The sequence below is a fragment of the Pan paniscus genome, chromosome 10, assembly GCF_029289425.2.
Source record: "Pan paniscus chromosome 10, NHGRI_mPanPan1-v2.0_pri, whole genome shotgun sequence".
NCBI classification, from domain to species: domain Eukaryota; kingdom Metazoa; phylum Chordata; class Mammalia; order Primates; family Hominidae; genus Pan; species Pan paniscus.
In genome coordinates, this window is record NC_073259.2 from 113,174,079 (window position 1) to 113,199,463 (window position 25,385).

General features: G+C 36.5%; 1 protein-coding gene across 6 annotated transcripts in view; it reads left to right on the top strand.

Moving 5' to 3' along the window:
* Nucleotides 1-3,596: 3,596 nt before the first annotated feature.
* WASHC4 (WASH complex subunit 4) overlaps nucleotides 3,597-25,385 on the top strand; it is a 61,341-nt gene continuing 39,552 nt past the window's right edge. For 4 of the 6 annotated variants that reach the window (XM_034934381.1, XM_034934380.1, XM_063593619.1 and 1 more), the window contains exons 1-13: nucleotides 3,610-3,762; nucleotides 7,023-7,162; nucleotides 10,127-10,180; nucleotides 10,273-10,338; nucleotides 11,095-11,140; nucleotides 11,571-11,638; nucleotides 14,361-14,443; nucleotides 16,477-16,519; nucleotides 17,012-17,115; nucleotides 18,346-18,466; nucleotides 22,225-22,348; nucleotides 22,456-22,583; nucleotides 23,351-23,511. In XM_034934381.1, coding sequence (XP_034790272.1) covers nucleotides 3,702-3,762; nucleotides 7,023-7,162; nucleotides 10,127-10,180; nucleotides 10,273-10,338; nucleotides 11,095-11,140; nucleotides 11,571-11,638; nucleotides 14,361-14,443; nucleotides 16,477-16,519; nucleotides 17,012-17,115; nucleotides 18,346-18,466; nucleotides 22,225-22,348; nucleotides 22,456-22,583; nucleotides 23,351-23,511 — 1,199 coding nt within the window. In that variant the 5' untranslated portion in view covers nucleotides 3,610-3,701. Of the gene's footprint in view, nucleotides 3,763-7,022; nucleotides 7,163-10,126; nucleotides 10,181-10,272; nucleotides 10,339-11,094; nucleotides 11,141-11,570; nucleotides 11,639-14,360; nucleotides 14,444-16,476; nucleotides 16,520-16,999; nucleotides 17,116-18,345; nucleotides 18,467-22,224; nucleotides 22,349-22,455; nucleotides 22,584-23,350; nucleotides 23,512-25,385 lie in introns of those variants that run through there. The other 2 variants (XM_003832555.6, XM_034934382.2) reach the window with 2 other exon arrangements.

Genomic DNA, 25,385 nt, shown 5'->3' on the forward strand with positions numbered 1-25,385 from the left:
TGTAATCCCAACATTTTGGGTGGCCGAGGTGGGCGGATCACCTGAGGTCAGGAGTTCAAGACCAGCCTGACCAACATGGCAAAACCCCGTCTCTACTAAAAATATATATAGTGGTAATCTATATGATTCCACAATCACTGATAACCAACCAGTACAAGGATTTTAGGATCCCTTAAATAAAAGGGCAGATTGGAAGAAGCCTTGAGTTACATGCTATGAAGCATAAATTCCATACCATAGGCAATGGGAAGGATCTAAAGTGGGGCATGACCTGATCAGATAGGTTTCGAGAAGCTTCACACAGAGAATGTGGACAGTGGAGAGAGAAGACCTGTCACACATCTATAGTGGTTGTTCAAGTGAGGGATTACTTTGTAAATAAATACATGAATTAACATATTAGGAATTTTTAAAACAGATACACGCAGGATTCTGTGACAAAAACTACTAAGTGAAATGTCTCTAGTGAGTTATTGCCATAGAATTTCTATTGTAGGAAGAAGATTTTATTTATTTTAGATTGTATTTATTTATTTTAAACTTTTATTTTAGGTTCAGGGGTACACGTAAAGGTTTGTTACATAGGTAAACTCATGTCATGGGCGTTTGTGGTACAGATTATTTCATCACCCAGGTATTAAGCCCTGTACCCAATAGTTATCTTTTCTGCTCCTCTCTCCACTCCCACCCTCCACTCTCAGTTAGCCTCCAGTGCCTGTTGTTTCCTTCTTTGTGTTAATGAGCTTTCATCATTTAGCTCCCACTTATAAACGAGAACATGTGGTATTTGGTTTTCTGTTCCTGTGCTAAGTTTGCCAAGGATAACAGCCCCAGCTCCATCCATGTTCCTGCAAAAGCTATGATCTCGTTCTTTTTTATGGCTGCATAGTATTCCATGGTATATATGTACCACATTTTAAAAATCCAATCTGTCATTCAGGAGCATTTAGGTTGACTCCATGTTTTTGCTATTGTGAATAGTGCTGCAATGGGAAGATACATTCCCATGCATGTATCTTCATGGTATAATGATTTATATTTCTCTGGGTAAAAATCCAGTAATGGGATTGCTGGGGTGAATAGCAGTTGGAAGAAGACTTTTAATGTAAGTTAATAAACAAATTCACCAAGAACTTAGCTATATAACATATATGTAAAATATTTTGGTATGGAATAAACTAGAACTTAAGGTGTGGGTATATGGGGCTGTAAGTTAAAGGCACGGATTCCTAGGAACTGGCAGGCAGGCACCTTCTGTAGGCAGCTGTTCTAAAGTTCACAGAAGCTCTCAGAATAGCACAATATTGCCCATATGAAAAGTTTCTCCTTCTATTTCCAAGCTTGCTTTTCAGAAAGTACCGTGTGAATGAAGAGTAGTAGAATGAAGAATATGTGATTACTTAAAATAATGATTTGCCTTCTGCAGACTATGTCTAAGAACAATAGGACATTTTTATAAATAACTTTCAGATAGCACTTTTCATTTAGTGAATGTGCTTTTCTATTTGGTATCTAATTTGTAATTCTCTAACAAAATTTGAAATTATAGGCTGTGAAATTTGATTTAAACATATTTAAGATCAAGACAGAAAATCCCTGAGTTTTTTTTTTTTTTTTTTTTGAGATGGAGTCTTGCTCTGTTGCCCAGGCTGGAGTGTAGTGGCTCAGACGACTTTCCTGCCTCAGCCTCCAGAGTAGCTGGGACTATAGGCAGGCACCACCATGCCCATCTAATTTTTATATTTTTAGTAGGGACAGGGTTTCACCACGTTGCCCAGGCTGGTCTCAAACTCCTGACCTCAAGTGATCCACCCACCTTGGCCTCCCAAAGTACTGGGATTACAGGCATGAGCCACCACACTGGGACTTCTGAGATCTTTTTAAGATAAATCTATATTGATTCATAATAGCAACCTGGTACAGTATGTGGTTGGTATTGTTCTATGTACCTTATATGTATTAACTAATTTAGTCCTCGTAAGAATCCCACAAGGTGTTTACTAGTTTTATTTTATTTTCATTTTATAGATGAGGAAATTGAGGCAGAGGTTAAATTACGTGACCCAAGATCACATGGTTAGTAAGTGGCAGAGCCAGGATTTGGACCTAGGCAATTTGGCAGTCAAAACTGTGCTTTCAATTATTACATGACACTGCCTCTTGCTACTAATCTATTAACTTTAATAGATTAGTGTATTTATAGACTCAAATTTTTCTGACTTGTAAGTTCAATTTATCACAATGAGCTGCTGGGAGATTAAGTACAGTGATTTAATGCAAATGTTAAGAATCCAGGAAAGTCAAACTCATGGTCACACAGAAAGTACAGGAAAAAAGTTTGTCAGCCATTAGACCCTAAGGATGCCTGTTCTTTTCAAGATTTTTTTTTTTTTCTTTCTGAAATGCCCACTAAGTCTGCCATAGGGTCAGAAAGCAATTTTCTTACATGTTTTATAGTTTCTGCATCTAGCCTGGTGCCTGGTACCCAGTGGGCACTCAATAAACATTTAACCCAGGGCAGATCCAATGACCTCAGAAGAATGCTCTTCAATAGACCTTTTGCCTACATTGATTAGTTCTTTTCGGTAGTTTTTAAGATTACAAGAGTAAAACCTTAATAAATTCTCATTGTTAAGGATTAAAAACACATAAGTAGACACATCAAAACTTGAAAATCCTGTTACTCACCAACACATGCTTTTCCCCAGGTAACCACCGTCCTCTGATTTGTCTTCCTATGAATTTACATACACATAGGCACATACGCGTTTGTGTAACTTAAAAACATAAATGTATTCACAAATACACATTACTCTGCAACTGTCTTGTGTCGGTAGTTCATGCCATTATAAATATATTTCATCTATTTTAGCAGCTCTTCAGTGATTTGTAGTATGGATGTATTGAGCTTTATGTAATTCACTTGTAATTAACATTTAGATAGTTTCCTATTAAAAACCACGTTGCTATAAATATTCTTGTGCAAATACATGTATGCATGTAGAATTTTACACTGATCCCGATTCTCCAAAAATCCAAATTGCAGGTGGGATCATTTTAGAATGTACTTCAATAGCGTTCTTCATCCTGCCTCGCATTTTTAAAAGGACTGAGTGGAGAGCGGGGAAGAGGTCATAAGATCCCCTGTTAGGGTGTTCATAAAGTAACTCCTCCTCTCGCACAGAACGTCTTGACTAAAAAACAATCCGCACAGAATGTGCGGGAGAGCTGTAGGAACTCCTACGGTGGCGACAGAGAGGGAAACAGGCTTGTTGGAAGAAGCGCCTGGTCAGCGTTATCCTCGAGGATCATGCCTTCCTGTTAATTCCCCACCCCATCAATTCTACCTTTTTAGGTTAGACTGGGGAGTAACTTTCCTAGGTATTAAAAATCGTCTAGAGAGAGCAGGGCGAAATTAGAGTGCCGAAGTGGCTTGAGAAGCACAGTGAATGGTGGCGAAGCCCGAGCCGGGTCGCAAGACACCCGCTGGCACTGCCGGCGCCATGGCGGCCGCCTTCGGCCACGGCCGAGGACTCGCTTTCCCAGCGGCCCCCGCGGTCGCAGGGGCAACGAGCCCGGCCGGCCCTCGCGAGCGGAGGCGGGGCCGGGGCCGGAAGTCACGTGCTGTGACAGTAGCTGGGGTGAGGCCGTCGTCGCCGCACGGGCTGGTTGGGGCTGTGTCTGTGGGAGGCGCCGGGGTGATGGCGGTGGAGACTCTGTCCCCGGACTGGGAGTTTGACCGCGTTGACGACGGCTCGCAGAGTAAGGGAGCTGCAGGGCGAGGGCTGCGGGTGGACGCTCCTTCGGCCCGCCGCTGTCCTGGGCTGGGCAGCGCTCCTGCGAGAGGGACGGCTGCGCATCCGTCTGGTGCGGGACACTTCAGAGCCCTTGGGGTGTGCGAGGGACGCGCTCTCCAGCGTTACTTTCGGGGTTGGGGTCCCAGCCACGGCGGGTCAGGCTGCCCCTTCAGGGCTCGGCGTGTGAGTCGGAGACTCTCCTGGGGAGCCTGCGGTGCCCCGCGGGGAGCGGCGTCCCCCTTCAGCTGCCCCGGGGCTTGGGCGGGGCGCGCCCGGGAGGCCCAGCGGCCCCGGGAGCCCAGGCTGCTTCTGTCTCTGGCCTCTTGGGGATTTCGCCAGATTCTGAGCGTTCAGCTCTGGAGGACGCTGATGTCTGGGTTCCTGTTTCGGTTTCCTGTTTTTCTTCTTTTCCTCCCAAATCAACTTTTGCAAGTTTGGGTGTCTTTCCCATCGCGTTGCTATAACCGTAGAAGGGAGCGAAAAAAGAACTTTTCACCCTGCGAAAATAAACACGTGAATGTCATTTTATCATTTTCTAGGCCTTTTATTTATGCTAAGTGATATTTTTCAGTGATGTTCTGCAGTTTCCATCGCAGTTATAAAGGCTTCAAAAATCACAGCAAATCTTCAAATTTTGCTTCACAAGATCGAATTGTCTGATTTTAACTTAGAAGTCTATCCCGAAATAAACAAATTGTGTTTCTTTCAGTAAAATTGAGGCCAAATTAATTGTAGTGAAACTCTACTTGAAATAAATACAAGTTGGCAATCTGCTTCTTATCTTTGGTCATAGTAATCTGTGTAAGTGATCTAAGAGAGATTGGAGCATGCTGTTTGTGATTTTTTTTTTCCCTCATAGTTTTCCCAAAAGGTGGAACGTTGCTTTAAAAAATTCCGGATGAATTTTGCTTGATTTACGAAGAGAGACTAATGCCTACAAAGTTAGATGAATTAGGTTTTACAAGTCTCTCAGAGAAGAGTGAGCTACATCCAGGATGGGTTGCAGTTTTTCACAAAACATTCCTGAGGTCAGGAGTTCAAGACCAGCCTGGCTAACGTGGTGAAACCCCGTCTCTACTAAAAAATAAATAGCTGGGCGTGGTGGCGAGCGCCTGTAATTCCAGCTACTTGGGAGGCTGAGGCAGGAGAATCGCTTGAACCCGGGAGGCGGAGGTTGCAGTGAGCCGAGATCGCGCCATTGCACTCTAGCCTGGGTGATAATAAGGTATTAGCTCTTATGCAGCATAAAAATTAACCTTGGAGATAATGACAAAATCTTTTAATTTTTTTTTTGTGGAGGAGATTCTGTATTGTTATAAAGTGAACTGTACCTTGTCATATATGAAGTTTTATGGACAAAGATGACGAACTGGTATCTTCAAAAAAAAATTGGAATAGAGTTATGTTAATTGAGTTTGAAAATGGTTCAGCCTGGAGTAGAATGGTCTGATTCACTCAACAGATATTTTCTACAACCAGTGGCTGTGCTAGATATTAGGGATAAAAAGATAAAACAAGGAATGCAGTCTGTTGACAAAGATGAGCATGTTAAGTAGGTTTTTGGAATTTTTACTCCTAAAAAATTACCATGTAGTTCTTATCTCAACTTTTGTTATTTTAACTTTCACCAATTTTACAACCGTTTATTGTCAGCAAGGAACTTTTAATGTTATTTTAGGTTTTCTGTTGCCTGTTTGTGAATCCCTGAACATACTAAAGGAGTGATTTATTGGCGTGGTGTTTTTCTAGCATTGTCTTTTTTTTTTTTTTTTTTTTCGAGACAAGGTCTCACTCTGTCGCCCAGTGCCGTGGCATCGCCACGGCTCACTGCAGCCTTGACCAGCTGAGCTCAGGTGATCTTCCTACCTCAGCCTCCTTAGTAGCTGGCTGATTTTTTCTTTTTAAATTGGGATAGAGACAAGGTTTTGCCATGTTGAACTCCTGGTCTCAAGCGACCCACCGGCCTTGGCCTCCTAAAGTGTTGGGGTGAGCCACCATGCCCGGCCTAGCATTGTCTTTAAGAAGTCATTTGCTGGTCAAATGCAGCTTTGGTCATTTCCTGTGTAGTTGAGAATAAGACAACTATTTGGGGTTCTGAGAATCTGGGCAGTCTTATATGTAAGCTGTAGGGAAGAGAACACCTCCCTGTGCTTGGCTTTCATTAATTTTTGGTCTGTGAATCATATCTAGACTAATTGTTTTCCAAAATTGCCTAGATTAATGCTATAATAAGACAGAAACCTTAATGAACTAAATGGATTCACCGGATTTAAAACTTTATGTGGTTGAAGAATAAAGGAGAATGGGGGCTAGGTCTTTATACTTTAATACAGCATGAGTCAGAACACACGTTCTCTTACTTGCTTCACATTGCTAATTTGAGGAGAGCAAATTTTTACCTTTTTTAGAAGACAAAGGTTGAATAAAGTTATTCATATCAATAAAAGAAACTGAGTTGGAGTTGAATTTGTTACCTTTGGGAACAAGTAATGAATTTTTATGTGTAACGTGAAATACTTTGACGAATAGGCATATTTTAAAATCCAGCTTATTCCAATGATTCCTTAAAGTTACCTATGAATGTGTTAATTCTGTGAAGAACAGCATAGTATTCTGTAGTCAAGCAGTGTTCTTTGCTGGTTTTTCCAACTTGATTATGACAGTTAAATAATTTAACAAATATCTTGGTTAAATTTTAGACATTATAGAAATAATATGCTCAAGCAGGTATAAAACCTCCATTTAAAAATATTTAGGTGTATTATTAAACATTAGTGTGTATAGAATTAAAAACTACATTTTTAAGTGTTACTTCTGTGACAGACTGTTTTTTTCACCTTCAGATCATGAATATTTGTTTTTGCAAAAGAGTTGTTTATGACTAAAAGATAGAATCAGGACATTGAATTGTTTAAGGCACTTTTCTGATTGGTTCAAAGCCCTCTATTATGGGGTAGATGGGCTAGTGGCTTTTTCATAATATGTTAGGGTTTTAAGGTAGTAACTTTATATATGGTAACATCTACTGCTTTTAAAATTATTTCGTGTATAGAGAAGATTGAAAGCTGAATTGTTGTTTAACTTTGAAACTTTATTTTCAGGAAGTCCAGACATTCCAGAATAATAATTAACAGTGCTTTGCGTGACTTTTGAGGTTATTTGAAGTAAATGTCCTGTAATTCATTACTTGCACTTATCACATACTGTTTTAAAATTTAAACTTAGAAATTCATGCCGAAGTCCAACTTAAGAATTATGGGAAATTTCTTGAGGAGTATACCTCTCAACTGAGAAGAATTGAGGACGCTCTGGATGACTCAATTGGAGATGTTTGGGATTTCAATCTTGATCCTATAGCATTAAAGGTTTGATTTGATTTTTTAAAAATATATGTATATATTTTCTGGACATACTATATCCTGAAAACATAATTTTTTAAAATGGAAAAAGTATTTTTATTTGAAATCTAAGAACAAAATGAAAGTTGGAGAAAATTGTTAATTTCCTTTTCTCTAAGCCATGCAGATGTTTTTTAAATGTGTGTGTTTTCTGTTTAAGAATGACACAAACACAAAGCCTTTAGTGTCAAAGAATGACACAAACTCCAAGTCTTTGAGCTTGCCTTTGATTTTCATTATTAAGAAGATGAGGGCTGGATAGAATATTCAGGCTTTGTTTTTTCTTAATTGAGGCTATTTTACATAGAGTGAAATGCAGATACTCTTAATTTTGCCAAACACTTGTAACTCATATCCCAATTAAGATAGAGAATATTTTCACCATTTCTGAAAAGTTCTCTCATGCTATATAGATGTTAATGTGTGAGTAATTTTTTAATGTATAAAATACATTACTCTTTCCATTTTGAAATATTTCTTTTATCTTTAAAATTAGTTTGTTACCACTTGAAAAATAATGTACATTTTATTGAGCACTTGTGTATTACACACTGTCCTAAGTCGCACACTGACTTGTTTTTATAACAGCTTTCTTGAGATATAATTCATATATCATACAATTCACTCATTTAAATTGTATAATTCAGTTGTTTTTAGCATATTCACAGAGTTGTGCAACCATCACAACAGTCAATGTTAGAACGTTCTCAGCCCCCAAAAAAGAAACCATGTACCGTGTGATAATCAACCCCCAGTTCATGCCATGGCATACCTGCCCTAGGCAACCACCAGTCAGTCTACTTTTTATCTCTGTGTTTGTCTCCTCTGTACACTTCATATAAATGAAATCATACGATATGTGCTCCTTTGTTGCTGGCTTCTTTAACTTATGTTTTCAAGGCTCATCTATGTTGTCACATGTTTTTAGTACTTTCTCTTTTTGCTGTTGCTGAATAATATTCCATTGTAAGGAATGGATAACCACATTTTATTTATCCATTCATCAGTTGATAGACATTGGATTTTTCTACTATTTGGCTGCTATGAGCATTTGGGCACATGGTTTTGTGTAGACATATATAAGTATATTGTATATAAAATGTGTGTATACATTATGTGTATACTTTATACATATGTATATATGGGAGTGGAAATCCTGGGTTATGTGGTAACTATGTTTAACTTTTTGAGGAACTGCCAGAATGTTTTCCAATATGGCTATACCATTTTACATTACTACCAGCACTGCATGAGGGTTCCAGTTTCTCTACATCCTTGCCAGCCTTTATTGTCTTGATTATATTCTTCCTAGTGAATGTGAAAGCTCATTGTGGTTTTGATTTGCATTTCTGATGGCTAATAATGTTGAGCATCTTTTCATGTGCTTATGGCCATGTGTCTGTTTTCTTTGGAGAAATGTCTGTTCACATCCTTTGCCCATTTTTAAATTGGGTTATCTTTTTAGTATTGCATTATAGGACAAGTATTGACTTTTAATTCCCACCACAATCCTATAAAGTAGATACAATGTCATCTCCATTTGTAAATGAGAAAACTAAGGCATAGAAACGTTAAGTAACTTAGTCAAGTAAGTGACACATTTAGTTAAATAATGAATATCAGGCAGCTTGACTCCGGAGCCTGTGCCCTTATCCAATACCCTGAACTGCCTCACAAATACTTTATATATTTGTAAACTGAAATTACTTTCCTTTGACTTCTTTTCTTGCAGGCTGGATAGACTTAGTCTTACTTTAAAAATCTTCCCCCCCGCCAAATTTGTAATTGTCTCTTTTTGTTCTTCAACACTTCTATGAGAATCATTGTATGTAAGTTATAGGAACTCTACTAGGAAACTCTCATTCTCAACCTGTACTATCTCTGAGGGTAATAAGTTTCATATATCTGTCACTTGCCATTAAGTAATACATGTTGATTTTTTAAACAGATGCTGTTGGGCTTTCTCGCCATTAAGTAATACTTGTTGATTTTTTTAAGACTTGCTGTTGGGCTTTAAGGGCCTCTTCTAGATAGGATTATAAAATCTGTTTTTTTTCTCAACTCAGATTTTATAAAAGGGTGAAATCATCTCTTAGTTTTTATCTTCCCCTACAGAAGCTTTCTAATCTTTACAATCTTATTATATGACAGACTCCATCTCCGCAGTTGCTCTCTTTGGAACCTCTGTTTAAGTTCTATTATTGGGCAGTTATTTTATTGTTTTTACTATACAAGGTTCTTAGTATTTTGGGAAAAACCACAAACTCAGATAAAACCTCTGTAAACAAAAATTACAACCTAATGAGAAAGGGTATATAATAACTTACTTGCATAAATAGTTAATTGTTAGTATGTAACCAGAAGGGAGATCTGAGATTTCACTTGATAAATAGATCACATATAGTCAATGATCAGGAAGAGGTGGAAATTGAACGGGCTTTAGGAGTGAACTGCACATACTATTTTAAGTGTTTCTGAGCATGGATTTATACAAGAAAAGATGTATTTTCTGTCTTGTTTCATTCTTAATTTATTTTGACCCTTTAGCTACAATATCTTATTAAATTTGTGGCTGCATAGAAAATTCAAAAATGATGAAAGGTTTTTCCCCATGATCATAACTAATGGAGTTTAATAATGTTACTATTACCTTATTACCTTGCATTTTCTTATACTGCACTCATAATCAGCCACCTTATGCTCCATAGGACAAGTAGAGTCGTTGCAACATGATTGTGTCATGTTGGGCCATTTCTTTCCTTATGTGTTGTCTAATGAGATTGTTTTGGATGAAGTAGTTGATATGGTGCTAATGTTGAGTACAGGATCTAACACAAGTTTAAGTCGAATAAAACTAGTCTCAATTTGTGTTTTTAAAATTTCAGTTATTTTTCAAATTAAAAGAAATGTTCTTTTCCTTTGTTTCTGTAGCTTTTGCCTTATGAACAGTCCTCTCTTTTGGAACTCATAAAGACTGAAAACAAGGTACAGAATCCTAAATCTAAAAAATTGTTTTAAAAATGTTTTAGTTATCTGTAACAATTTACTTTTTATTTTGTTTTTACTCATGAAACTAGGTCTTAAACAAAGTCATCACTGTTTATGCTGCACTTTGTTGTGAAATCAAGAAATTAAAATATGAGGTAATTATTTGAATTCTTGTCTTAAAACTTTAAAAACATCATTTAGAAGCAAGTATGTGTTTATATATGTACAGTGTGCAATAAATATTTATTGAATGTTGAATGAATTATTTATTTAACGTAATACTAATACGGACTACCATTCATTGAGTACTTAGTATGTACAAAACACCAGGCTAACACTGTAATCCTTATAGTAACCCCAGGAGGTAGGTGAGACATTGATGAGGAAACTGAGGCTTAAAGAGAGTGTCACTTGCATAACATCTTACTGGTAGTCAACAGTTTGAATCTAGGTTTACAAACCTCCAGAGTTTGTGTTACCTGCCATATATACTGGCTATCTAGAGAAAACTGATTTTTTTTTCTTAAAATGCATTTAGTTTTGTGTTTCCTTACCCAAGAACCATTAAAAGTCTGGTAGAAGTTGACAAACTTCGTATTTTCTTCTCCTGCTTTTTGATACCATGTGGTTGCTCTTTATTTCCCATGAACTAATGGGAGGATGTGGGACAGTGAGGGTGGTCAGATAAGATGAAGTAAAGGCTAAAGGAATCAAGATACAGCTTTGAGTATCAGTAATATTTTTGTTACTCTAAAGATGAATTGCTTTATAAACAGGTTTTGAATTTAAATGAATTTGTATGCAAATGATGTAGCCCTCTGTTTATTACTAAATATACAGATCTAAGAGAGCACAGGAATTTGGAAACAAAACAACCTTTAAAATTATTTTAATTTTTTTCTTAAAAACAGGCTGAAACTAAATTTTACAATGGTCTCTTGTTTTATGGAGAAGGAGGTAAGTTTAAAATTCAAAATTGTGATGCCTTTTTGATACTGAAATGAACAAAAAGTTAACAGACAATTTTAGGACTACTATGATTATATAATAGTGTGAGAAAAATAAGTATTCATATTTTTTGTTGGTATGTTTGGTAAACAGGTAAAAAATCTGAGGAAGCAGCAGCAAATTTGTGATATCTTTGTACTTTACGAAGTACTGTAGGTAGATGAGAATTTTCCTTGAATTCATTAAATAGTGAAGCAAATACTTCTAATTATTTGATTAATGATTGTCTTATTTTTCTCTTTGGTGTAAAAATTCTGTTTTCAATACTATGCAGAGTAAAAGATGTCCTAATGAAAAAAAAAACTTTTCCCCCTTTTTTGGTATTGATTGAGTTTAAATTTAAAAAATGAAATATGCTTATTCATGTTGCCTTTTACAGCTACAGATGCCAGCATGGTGGAAGGTGATTGCCAAATTCAAATGGGGAGATTTATTTCATTCTTACAGGTAACTGATTTTTACTTTCTACTGAGCTTTTACTTCAAAAAGTTTGAGTAAATTACACAACACGTAAAAAGTTCTGAAACCTTCAAATACTAAAGATGTGTACTCTGAGGATAAGACACTTAATTAGCATTGGATTATAGTTTAGGAGATCATAACTCCTAAAAGATTTCCAAGTATTTTTAGAGGAAAAAGCTATCAAAATAAGTTTCTTTGTGTATATTCCTTTATGGACAACTTGTCACCATGCCTTTTAAAATAATTTAAACTTTGTACCCACTGGAAAAGATAAATTGTATCAGGAAAAGTTGTTAACTGATAGGAGAGAATTAAGCTATTACATGAGCAATGATGAAGTTGTTTAAAGCGGTAGCCCTCCATGCTTCTAACAGCTTGTTTCAGTTTAGATAGCTTCTCATCACTGCCAGTTTTAATGATTGTAGGTCCTTTGGTTTACTCTTATCAAAAGAATAAAATGGCTTCTATTTCCTCCTCTGTGATAAAAATAGTGCATGTACGATGTGAAAAAGCAAAAATTGAAGCTAAGGAAAAAATACCCATAGTCCCACCTCCTTTCTGTTGTTGAGTACAAGATTTGATATATTTCATCAAATTAGGCATGCTAACATACTGTTTAAATCTTTTATATCTTTACTACTTTTTTTGGTCTAATTGATCTAATTGAGAGCATTTTGTTCATATTGTGATATGTGTTATTCAGGGTCCTGTCTAGAAAACTCCATACAAGGTATTTCAAAAGATGTAGTTTGGAGGATACAAAGTAGCAGATATGTAAGATGAGTAAGTCTAGAGATCTGATGTACAACATGAGGATTACAGGTAATAAAATATCATATATGGCATTCATGCTGAGTAGATTTTAGCTGCTTTTGCTACAAAAAAATGGGTTAGCTATGTGAGATGATGGATTTGCACTTGACTATAGTAACCTTTTTATTATCGGTGTGTATCCCATAACATGTTGTATACCTTAAATGTACACAATAAAATGTATTTAAATAAGAAGAGAGGGGATTCAATATAGAGAATTGGTTACCTAGGAGTTGGAGGACAAAGAAAATACTGAGGTGTAGTCCAAAGGAAACTGATACCTCCTTTACATCCAGAGAACAAAAAGGATAAAGATTGGGATTGCCAGGATCTGGGAGCTTGGAGAAGAAGCCCCATGAAACTGATGCCTATGCTGAGGTGGCACTGCCTAGCTGCTGCTGGCTTCTTTTCCAGCAAGGTGTCTAAAAAATGTAGTTGGTAAGGTCCCAGTAAATGTGGAAACTTTGCATTTTTCATTTTGAGGGTATTTTATTCAGTGTGTACAAGTTTAGAATTGTTAATCATTCCTGGTAAATTGAATCTTTTATCATCATTTGTGACCTTCCTTAGCTATGATCATGATTATGTGTATATGATTATGTATATGTATTTTACATGCATAGCAATTTACTATACTGATGCTAATCAAGTCTGTTTTGTCTGACAGTATAATAATAATGCTGCCCTGGCTCCGTTTTAGTTAACATTTTCTTGATTTATCTTTTTCCATTCTGGCAGCCTTTCAGTGTCATGTTTTAGTTGGGTTTATTTAAAACCACATATATCTAAATTTTGCTTTTTTAATGTAGTCTGACAATACCTGTTTTTTAATCGCTTAATTTATTCTGTTTCTAGGTCTATCTTATATAGTCTGTATGTATATCTGGGCTTGTTTCTGCCTTTTTACTTTGTTCTTTCTGTTTGTCCTACATTTTCTCTTCTTTGCTTTTGTTAAACTTCTAGAAGTTTAATAGGACATGTAAAACTATAACTACTTAAAAATAAAATGCGTTATTTATTTTCATTTTAAAAAATACTTTACATCATATTTAGATCTCACAGCTGCATAAAAATTCCGTTTTTAAACATTCAACAAATATGTTTTGTAAGCCTAGTATATGCTAGAAACTGTTATTGGTGCTGGTGATATAGCAATGCACAACACCAACAGAAATTCCTGTTCTCATAGAGCTTAAAATTTAGATCAGCATAGTTTTAATTAGGTTTTAAATACTTCAGATACACACTGTTTCTGTAGGTTTAAAAGTTGAGAGCTTCTGAAAATGGATTTTCAGAAAATCTAGGATATGTTAGATATGAGCTAATTATTTAATGACAAACATATCCCTAGGATAAGTGATACGACATTTCACTTGCTGTGTGCCAAGCCTGCTTATACATACGATTACAGGTGATCAGTGTTTGAAGTTATTTTACAGTGACTTCTGGAAACCCCTTCCTGCCATAGTTGTACTTTCTATACTGGCAGCTTTTGAGCTCCTTCACTCACTCAGATGTTTATTCATGTAATAGGGTAGAAATTTATTGAGAAGCAGTTGAGTGTTAGTCACTATGCTAGGCAGTGGATATTCAAAGAAGGAATGAGACAGCACCTATCATTTAGGAGTTATATAAGTAACTACAATATTAGACTTGAAATAGGAGTATGAATGAAATGCAGTGGGAACAAAGAGATAGGAACGACCCTGGAGTACAGGAGGTGAGTTAAGTATTGATTGCTTGAGGGATGCTTGAACTTGTCTGGCTTTTGGTTAACTGGAGGCTTTATTGGAAAACTGTTTTGTTTTTGTTAGAGTTGTTACCATAAAATTCAGTAAAAAATGGTGAGATTTAAAAAGTAACTTTATAATATATACCCACCTTCTCATTTCAGGAACTGTCTTGCTTTGTTACGAGGTGCTATGAAGTGGTGATGAACGTAGTCCACCAGTTGGCTGCCCTCTATATCAGTAACAAGTAATGGATTTTAGAAATATTTTTGCTTTTATAATAGAGATGCAGAAAATGTTCTTTCTAAAATTAATAACTCGTAATAGTTTTTCTTTCATTCAGCATTCTTTGAACACTTACGATATTTCAAACACTACTTGATGTGTATCATACGTAGGTTAGTAAGATGCAGTTTCCACCATGGTGGGCGAACCCATTATCTGTCTGAATGACAGTGTCTACAGAACAATCTTCAAGAAATTTGACCATATAGAAGAAGGCTAACATGGAATTAGTACATGTTCTGTGTTCTCTCTCTTTATTCCTTTCCTCTACACGAATGGTTGCCTGACTCTAATGGAGTCACTTGAGACTTTCCTTAGACTACAGAATCTTGAGGGATGGAGCTAGGGAATCTACATTGAAGAAATTTTGTGAGTAGTTCTAATGGTCGTAAATATACCCAGTAAAATATACCTTAAATATACACAGTAAAATTTATTTAAATTTAAAAAGGGAATTTAATATGGAGAATTGGTTACATGGGAGTTGGAGGGCTGAAAGGACAAAGAGAACAGTGAGTTCATCCGGAGGAAACAGATACCACCTCTCCATCCAGAAAACAGAAAGGAAAAGATTGAGGTTACCAGAATCTGGGAGCTTGGAGAAGAAGCCTCATGGAATTGGTGCTCGTGCCACTGAGGAGGTGATACTGCCTGGCTGCTGCTGGACCATTACCCTAAATCAAGAAAAACGATCACATTTTCATAGAGCTCTTGCAGTTTTACCACAAAATAATATCTCACATTTGATTAGTTCTTTATACTTAAAATTTTTTTCCACACTTACAATCTAATTAATACATTAACTTTGTTTAGCTCTATGTCTAGGGATTATTAATAATGAGAAGAGATAACTGAGACCTGGAAGAGATAACAAGAGCAATTTTGGCACTGTTCTTTTGGTCACCAGCACATTCATTGTTCTTACTATACCATGCTGCATATAAACTCTTTATACTGGAGTGTTAACTGTTTCTTATTCTCCCATTTTCCCCCTCAGTTAGGTATTTATTTTATGTTCTGTCTTTTCACTAAAGCTCTCATGGCAGGAGAGAATGAGAGTATAGCTTCCCTACCCGATGCAGTACCTGATGGGTAATTCTAAGAAGACTCCCCCTCATCCTACCCCTGCCCTAGAAGGATGAAATTTATTTGAATTTTGTGTTTAAATTTAAAATATGCATTCTATCTTGTGGAATATCTATATGTGCTTTAATATTATAAGCACTATTTAAAACTTGTTGAGCAAAATGAGTAGGAGGTAGAAGTGAATTTTTCTTTGACTTTTGACTTTGGTATAATTCTAGTAGTATGCAGTGTTTTTCAGTAGGGATGAGAACTCAAACCCAACTGAAGAGAGGACTGATTCCTAAAGACCAGTTTGGAGGCTGGGCGCGGTGGCTCATGCCTGTAATCCCAGCTCTCAGGGAGGCAAGAGGTGGGAGGATAGCTTGAGCCCAGGAGTTCGAGACCTGCCTGGGCAATATAGCGAGACCCCCTTCTCCACAAAAAGGAAAAACAAAACAAAACAAAACAAAAAAACAAAAGACAAAGACCAGTTTGGATAGGATAACAAAAATTCTAGTTGGTAATTGAGAAATTCTAATAGTTTAGAAAGATATGAATGCCACTTTTAATATTTCTCTACCTCTATTCCAAGATAAATCATTTGGGTTTCAATGGGTAAGGTTATTCATAGGTCACCTATCATCATAGCCCTACCCATGAGTGGGATATAGGCAAGAATACTATTAGGTTGGTGCAAGAATTATTGCTGTTTTTGTATCACAGTTACTTTTGCACCATCCTAATAGTATGCACAAAGTAGTTCTCTTCTTGGGAAAGTGGACTTGACGCTCTTAAATTTTAAATAACTAGAGCCTTAATAAAGATAAATATTAAAATTCCAAGATCATCTGCTCCTGTTATGTATTTGAAATAAGAATAAACTATGACAAAAAGGAAGTTTTTTTTAACTTGGTTGTTATTTTATTATAGGATTGCACCCAAAATTATAGAGACAACTGGAGTTCATTTTCAGGTAAAAGACATTTAGCTTGACCTGTAAAACTGTAATTATTATTATATTTTACTTTGGAGTTTGTATGGTTGGAGAGTATGACACTCATAGGAACACTCTTAAAGAGGCGTGTGTGTGTATGTGTGTGTTTGTATTTCTCTTTCATCTGTGAAGTTGATGAGTCATTATTGACCATTATCAGTGTAACTTAGTTTTTCCCAGTAGTGCCGTAATGCAGATTCTCTAAATGATGTCTTTGGACAGTGAAATAAATCTGCAGTATTGCAATTAAGGATGAAATTTTGTTCATCTTAAAAAGAGAAAAGTATTCTCTATTTAAGACTAAAAGACAAATAGTCCTTTCTGAGGATCCAACCTGTAGCTGAATAAATTGATTTACCCACTGCTTTTACTAATTCAGTAATTAGCCCAAATGATTTTACTTTAAACGTCTACATGAGGCTTAACTTCTAACTAGTGACTAAATGATAATCATTAAAGGTTTTTTGACAGACTATGTATGAGCACTTGGGAGAACTGCTAACAGTTTTGCTCACCCTGGATGAAATTATTGATAATCATATCACACTGAAAGACCACTGGACTATGTACAAAAGGTACACCAATTAAAATATTTTAAAATGTTTCTTACTTTGGTTAATGTATTTGTGTTAGTAAAAAGTAAACAGATATAAATAATACAGATTTTCTAAAAGACCTGGGGATTGATATTTAGAAGGAGCTCATATCAAATATTTTTATGACTACAGTAACCATTCTTTAATTTCACATGAGTTTGTTGGGACGAGTATAATACATCTGTATAAAGCATCCTAATTCTTATAGTAGTAGAAAGTTAATTTGCCTGGCTTAGGACTCAGATTTATTGTTTTCCTTGGGTTCTATTCAGGTGACAGTTTTTTCTTCTTTTTCTTTGTTGAGACAGAGTCTCACTGTGTTGCCAGGCTGGAGTGCAGTGGCGTGATCTCGGCTCACTGCAACCTCTGCCTCCTGGGTTCAAGTGATTCTCCTACCTCAGCCTCCCAAGTAGCTGGGACTACAGGCGTGTGCCACCATGCCCAGCTAACTTTTGTATTTTTAGTAGAGACGGCGTTTCACCATGTTGGCCAGGATGGTCTCCATCTCTTGACCTCATGATCCGCCCGCCTTGGCCTCCCAAAGTGCTGGGATTACAGGCGTGAGCCACCATGCCCAGCCCGACGGTTTTTCTTTCCTGAGCTTGGTTTTATTTTATTGTATACCCTGAATTTTTTTTAGACCATGGTTTATTTTATTCATGTTCTGAGTACTTATTAAATGTCTGGTATGTACAGATTATGAGGCATTTTGATTGAAGATGATATTAAAAAGCGTAAGAAAATCTATTAGGATTGTTGTGTTCAAATTTTCTTTTTTTTTTTTTTTTTTTTTTTTTTGAGACGGAGTCTCGCTCTGTCGCCCAGGCTGGAGTGCAGTGGCGCGTTCTCGGCTCACTGCAAGCTCCGCCTCCCGGGTTCACGCCATTCTCCTGCCTCAGCCTCCTGAGTAGCTGGGACTACAGGCGCCCGCTACCACGCCCGGCTAATTTTTTGTATTTTTAGTAGAGACGGGGTTTCACCGTGTTAGCCGGGATGGTCTCGATCTCCTGACCTCGTGATCCGCCCGCCTCGGCCTCCCAAAGTGCTGGGATTACAGGCGTGAGCCACCGCGCCCGGCCTCAAATTTTCAAATGTGTAGAGCCAAACAAGAAATATAAATATAAAATTTTGACTTCCAGGAAAATTTTAAATTTTTAATTGAAGAATTTATTAGGTAGATTTAAGATGTTTCTCTTAATTTTCCTCAAGGTTACTGAAATCTGTCCATCACAATCCTTCAAAATTTGGAATTCAGGAAGAAAAATTAAAGCCATTTGAAAAGTTCTTGCTGAAGCTAGAAGGGCAATTACTGGATGGAATGATATTCCAGGTAAGTAGGTCTGTATCAGACTGTAACAATGGGGCTCATATTAGACGACAAAGCTCAGAATTATAGTAGGACATTTTTATAATATACTGTTGAATATAATTTTCTTTAAAAAGTGCTTTGGCTTAAAATTATTGTTACAGTACTAAAATATTTCTGTATCTAGTAGCCAACAAAATGAATAGTATATTAGTTGTATTTAGAGCAAGAGTTTTAGAAAAATTATGTAAATGGATAAAAATATTTGAGGATTAACATCTAAACTTAGTAGTTAGGTATAGCCATATCTTGTTTTATTGCATTTTGCTTTATTGCATTTCCCAGGTAATTGCATTTTCTACAAATTAAAGGTTTGTGGCAATCCTGCATCAAGCAAGTCTTTCATCGTCATTTTTCCAACAGCATGTGTTCACTTTGTCTCTGTGTCACATTTTGGTAATTCTTGCAATATTTTAAACTTTTTCATTATTATTATAGCTGTTATGGTGATCAGTGGTTTCTGATGTTACTATTGTAATTGTTCTGGGGTGCTACAAATAGTGCCCCTGTAAGATGATGAACTTAATCGATAAATGTTGTGTGTGTTCTGACTGCTTTATCAACTGGCTAGCTCTTGTCCTGTCTTTCTCCCTCTCTTCAAGCCTTTTTATTCTCTGAGACACAACCATATTGAAATTAGGCCAATTAATAGCCCTACAGTGGCCTCTAAGTGTTCAAACGAAAAGAAGAGTTTCATGTCTCTTAATCAAAAGCTAGACATGGTTAAGCTTAGCAAGGAAGTCATATCAAAAGTAGAGATAGGGCCGGGCGCGGTGGCTAATGCCTGTAATCCCAGCACTTTGGGAGGCCAAGCGCGCAGATCAGTGAGGTCAGGAGTTCGAGACCAGCCTGGCCAAGATGGTGAAACCCTCTCTCTACTAAAAATGCAAAAATTAGTAAGGTGTTACGGCAAGCGCTTGTAATCCCAGCTACTCGGGAAGCTGAGGCAGGAGAATCGCTTGAACCTGGGAGGCAGAGGTTGCAGTGAGTCAGGATCACGCCATTGCACTCCAGCTTGGGCGACGAGGGAGACTTCTAGGGGGGTGGGGAAAGCAGAGATAGGCTGAAAGTTAGGCCTCTTGCTGTGACTAGCTAGCCAACGTGTGAATGCAAAGGAAAAATTTTGAAGGAAATTAAAATGCTGTGAACACACAGATGATAAGAAAGTGAAACAGCATTACTGCTCATATGGAGAAAGTTTTGTTGGACTGAATTGAAAATCAAACCAGCCGCAACATTAGTTTAAGCCAAAGCCTAATCCAGAGCAAGGCCATAACTCTCTTTAATTCTCTGAAGGCTAAGAGAGGTGGGGAAGCTGTAGAAGAAAAATTTGAACCTAGCACAGGTTGGTTTATGAGGTTTAAGGAAGGAAGCTGTCTCCATAACCTTAAAGTGCAAAAGCAGCAAGTGCTCATGTAGAAGCCAGTAAGTTATCCAGAAGATCTGGCTAAAATGACTGATAGAGGTGGCCACACTTAGCAACAGATTTTTCAGTGTAGATGTAACAGCCTTCTATTGGAAGATGCCACCTACATCTTTCATAGAGGAAAAGTCAATGCCTGGCTTCAAAGAAAGCCAGTGCCCATTTGCCATTCTGAAAATCTTAGGGCCCTTAAAAATTATATTACTGTACTCTGCCTGTTCTCTGTAAGTGGAACAACAAAGCCTGATGACAGCATATCAACATTGAGGCAAGACCCTTGGCCAGCAAAAAGATGATAGCTCACTGAAGGCTCAAATGTTAGCATTTTTAGCAATAAAGTGTTTTTTAATTAATATACTTTTTTTTTAGACATAATGCTATTGCATACTTAATATTACTATAGTATAGTGTAAATATAACTTTTTTTTTTTTTTTTTTTGAGACGGACTTTCACTCTTGTTGCCCAGGCTGGAGTGCAGTGGAGCGATCTCGGCTCACCACAACCTCTGCCTCACGGGTTCAAGCAATTCTCCTGCCTCAGCCTCCCGAGTAGCTGGGATTAAAGGCATCTACTACCATGCCCAGCTAATTTTGTATTTTTAGTAGAGATGGGGTTTCTCCATGTTGGTCAGGCTGGTCTTGAACTCCTGACCTCAGGTGATCTGCCCACCTTGGAAATTGGTGTCACTCATGTTTTTGTGCTGGTTGGGAACTGAACCTATGGTTTCTGTGAGGTGTGCCTGTATTGTGTTTGCTGTTAACCTCTAGGTTTAGGTTTTTTTTGGTTTTGTTTTTGTTTTTGAGATGGAGTCTTGCCCTGTCACCCAGGCTGGAGTGCAGTGGCGTAATCTTTGCTCACTGCAACCTCCGCCTCCTGGGTTCAAATGATTCTCCTGCCTCAGCCTCCCGAGTAGCTGGGATTACAGGCGTCCACCACTGCACTCAGCTAATTTTTGTATTTTTAGTAGAGACGAGGTTTCACCATGTTGGCCAGGCTGGTCTCGAACTCCTGACCTCGTGATCTGCCCACCTCAGCCTCCCAAAGTCCTGGGATTACAGGCATGAGCCACCATGCCCGGCCAGGTTAAGGTTTTTAAGACAACCCTTAACAAGTCTGTTTAATTCTTCCTAGGCCCAGGGAATGTAATTTGGGTTTGCGCAGTCCAGTATGGTAGCTTCTAACTACATGTGGCTATTTAAATGTAAATAAATTAAAATGAAATACAAAATTCACTTTTTTACTCACGCTAGCCACATTTCAAGTCCTTAATAACCACATATAGTTAATGACTAGTTATATCAGATAGCACAGATACAGAATATTTCCATCATCACAGAAAGTTCTGTTGGAGAGCGCTGCTTTAAGCAGGTTCCACTCGAAATTGCATTATATTCCATTTATAATATACTTCAAGGTTACTTTTAGTTTATGTTTTACATGATCACAACCGATTGATCTCAACTCTTGTTTACAGTTGACCCTTTGAACAACATGGGTTTGAAGTGTGCACGGGTCCACTTATATACAGATTGTTTTTCAATAAATGTATTAGAAAATTTTTTGAACATTAGCAACACTTTTGAAAAAAACTTGCAGACAAATGGCATAGCCTAGAAATATTAAAAAAACTTGAGGAAAAGTTAGGTATGTCATGAATGCATAAAATATATGTAGATACTAATCTATTTATGTGTTAATTGACTTATGTTATCCATAAGGCTTTTGGTCAACAGTGTGCTATTACTAGTTAAGTTTTTGGGTAGACAAAAGTTATATGAAGATTTTTGACTGCATGAGGGTCAGTGTCCCTAACTTTATGTTTAAGCGTCAACTATATATCAATTTAAATGTTAGTTCATTAGGTTAAGAAGATAATTTTTTTGTTATTGATTCTTTTTCCAGGAGACATTTCTATACATGCTATAATAAAGTGCTAGGAAAGTAATTGTAAGCAGAAAACATAAATTCTACTCTTAAAAGGGCAAAGTAAAATAAAAAATATGCTTTTTCTTTTATACATCTCTGAACATCGTGTGTATCTCTTTATACAGGATTATAGATTTGGGTTCAATTTTATTACTTTCACATAACTAGTACCCAAATATATAAATACATATATATTTTTCATTCACAAAGATCTAAATATTAGATTAGATTAAGAACCTGAGCTTTAGTTTTAGTAAAATTTAAATGATGAATATGGAAATTTATCATACACTATATTTAGTGTATGATATTTAAATGTTTAATCGTTTATTATTGAGAGTCTGAATTTCTCTTTCAATGTTTCCTGTCTAGGCCTGTATAGAACAACAATTTGATTCTCTCAATGGAGGAGTATCTGTGTCAAAAAATAGTACTTTTGCTGAGGAATTTGCACATAGTATTCGGTCAATTTTTGCAAATGTAGAAGCCAAACTTGGTAATGTAAATCACATTTTTTGGTTTTTGTTTATAAAATTTGCATTTCCTTAAAAGCATAATTGAAGTATATTTGTTCTGCTTTCTCTTATGTTATCGATTTGTAAGGAGAACCTTCTGAAATTGACCAGAGAGACAAGTATGTTGGAATTTGTGGACTCTTTGTATTGCACTTTCAGATTTTTCGAACTATTGATAAAAAGTTTTATAAGTCTTTATTGGACATTTGTAAGAAGGTAAGAACTTGAAACTTATTTTTCAATTTGAGTAGATTAAAAAGATTGCAGATAAAACTAAATATTTTAAAATGCATTTTATTCCTGTTTACAAAAATAATTTAAAAGTATTCACTTGTAAAATTCAAGTATTCCAGAAATAAGTAACTTAGTGAATGAAAATACGTCATATTTCTACATCATATTACTACATATTGGTAGATGGTGTTCAGATTTGTTCCTGTACAACTTCTCTTAGTGCTACTAATACTACTTTTTTCTTTTCCTTTTCTTTGCCACTGATTTTCATTACTGAAGATGAAGAAATTTAAAATATATTTCTTTCTATGTCTTTGCTATTTTCATAATGTGGTATCTGATTTCAAAATTGAAAGATTAGTTTGTGTGTAACATCAAGTGATAGTAACTATGATAACCCAGCCAATTTTTTAAAAAACTTATATACTTATATAGAATGAAACTAAAGGACATGAAGATTCAAGTTTCTATTGTTGCATTTTTTTTATCTGACAGTCCATGAGAGGGTGTTTTGTGTGTGCGTTATTTAATATTCAGGTGAATAAAATTGTCATGCTCAACACCAGATGTAGAAATGCCTTAACTCTGCCACAGTGAAAGATATTTGTCTCATAATATATTAATAAGTATTTTTTGTGGTTATTTTTTCTTGAAATCAGTTGTCTTCCATGTGTATTACAGAACTTTTAAACAGCTTGTTGTTTAGCCTGCATTTAATGAATTTTCCCCTTTTCCCTTTTCTGTTTCAGGTACCAGCCATCACTCTAACTGCTAATATTATTTGGTTTCCTGATAATTTTCTGATCCAGAAAATACCAGCAGCTGCCAAACTGCTAGACAGAAAAAGTCTTCAAGCCATTAAAATACACAGGGATACTTTTCTACAACAGAAAGCTCAATCACTTACCAAGTAGGTTTTATAAACAAGTATAATGAAAATATTTAGATATCCTTTATTTTCAAAGATTATACTAACACTTAATGTATAGTACCATTTGAATTATAAGATTAAATGTACTTGATAAGTAAGGGTCAGGCAATCTCCAGGAGATTTGTTTTCTAGAAGTTTTTTGTAAAGAATATTTTACACTTAAAGTCAATTTAAGATGTAGACAGATTATACTTTATGGATACAAATGCGTACATACATAGTTTTTTATCATCTGTGTTAAATATTTTTTGTCCAAATGAAGTCTCAGATTTTGTTGCAGTAGATATCATTTGATGACATTAAAAACATTCTGTGTCCATGGTGATTTTGGGAGAGGTTGAGTTTTTCTTGATGTGCTTCCTTTTTCCCCCTTATTTTTATTTTTATGAAAATAGTATATGCATGTATATAAAACATCAAAAAGTGCTAACGCTTAAAGGGAAAGATAATTCTTCCCAATTCCTTCCTGTATTTCAGTCTTGCTCTCCAAAGGCACACTTTTAACTCTTTGTTTCTTCTTTTTTTTTACATCCTTATTTTTTGTATACGTCCTTATTTTTTATCTCTTATTGTGTAAATTTTCAAATATACGTAAAGTAGAGAAAATAGTATAAAGAACCCCTACGTTCCCATCACCCAGCTTCAACAATTAATTTATTGCACATTCTTTCTTGAGTACATGGCTAAAATCACGTTAACTTGGATAAAGCTTTTGAGTGAAATGACACAGGACTCTGCCGCTAGCCCCATGCTGGTGACAGATTTTTGTTTGTGATATGGCTAAAGATGTAATGGGGATACTTACCTACTTTCTGTTGATTTTGACTATCAAAGGGAAGTTGGATCACTACTATACATTGGGGGAAGGAAGAGCATGTCATTTTTAGTACTGCCATGTCCTCTGATTAAAGTGGAAAACTACAACAGATTTAGGCAGGTCTACTCATTTCAGAACTCTAGTAGATATCCTAAATCAGGGTTGAAGAGGGATTAAAAACAAATGTTTAGATTTAGATTAAAGAGCTGAATTAAGTAATACAAGATATATGTAGAGATTTATCTTTCCATTTGAGTAGCAGTAAGTGGGGAAAAAATGTGTGTATTTTAGTTCTTAGAATGTTGATATTTTGTAACAGTGTGATGGAGTTACTCAAAATGCCAATACATACTTAACTTACATTAATAACTCTAATACCCAGGTTGTGGAAACTAGTTAGTTACAGTACAGGTTGAGTATCCCTAATTGAAATGCTCCAATACTGGAAACTTTTTGAGTGCCATCGTAATGCCCAATGGAAACGCTCATTGGAGCATTTTGGATTTCAGATTAGGGATGCTGAACTGGTAAGTATATAATGCAAATATTCCAAGATCTGAAATACTTCTGGTCCCAACCATTTTGGATGAGGGGTACTCATCATGTATCTAGGTCATGGGAATTGATAGTTGCATTAAATTCCGTTTTGTTTTTTTTTTAATTTTTTTTTAGAGACCGAGTCTTGCTCTGTTGCCCAGGCTGGAGTGCAGTGGTGTTATCTTGGCTCACTGTAACCTCTGTCTCCCAGATTCAAGCAGTTCTCCTACTTCAGCTCCCGAGTAGCTGGGACTACAGGTGCCTACCACCATGCCCAGCTACATTTTTTTTTTTTTTTTTTTTTTGAGGCAGAGTCTCCCTGTGTCGCCCAGGCTGGAGTGCAGTGGTGTGATCTCGGCTCACTGCAACCTCCGCCTCCTGGGTTCATGTGATTTTCCTTCCTCAGCCTCCCGAGTAGCTGGGATTACAGGCACCCACCACCACGCCCGGCTAATTTTTGTATTTTTAGTAGAGACAGGGTTTCACCACGTCGGTCAGG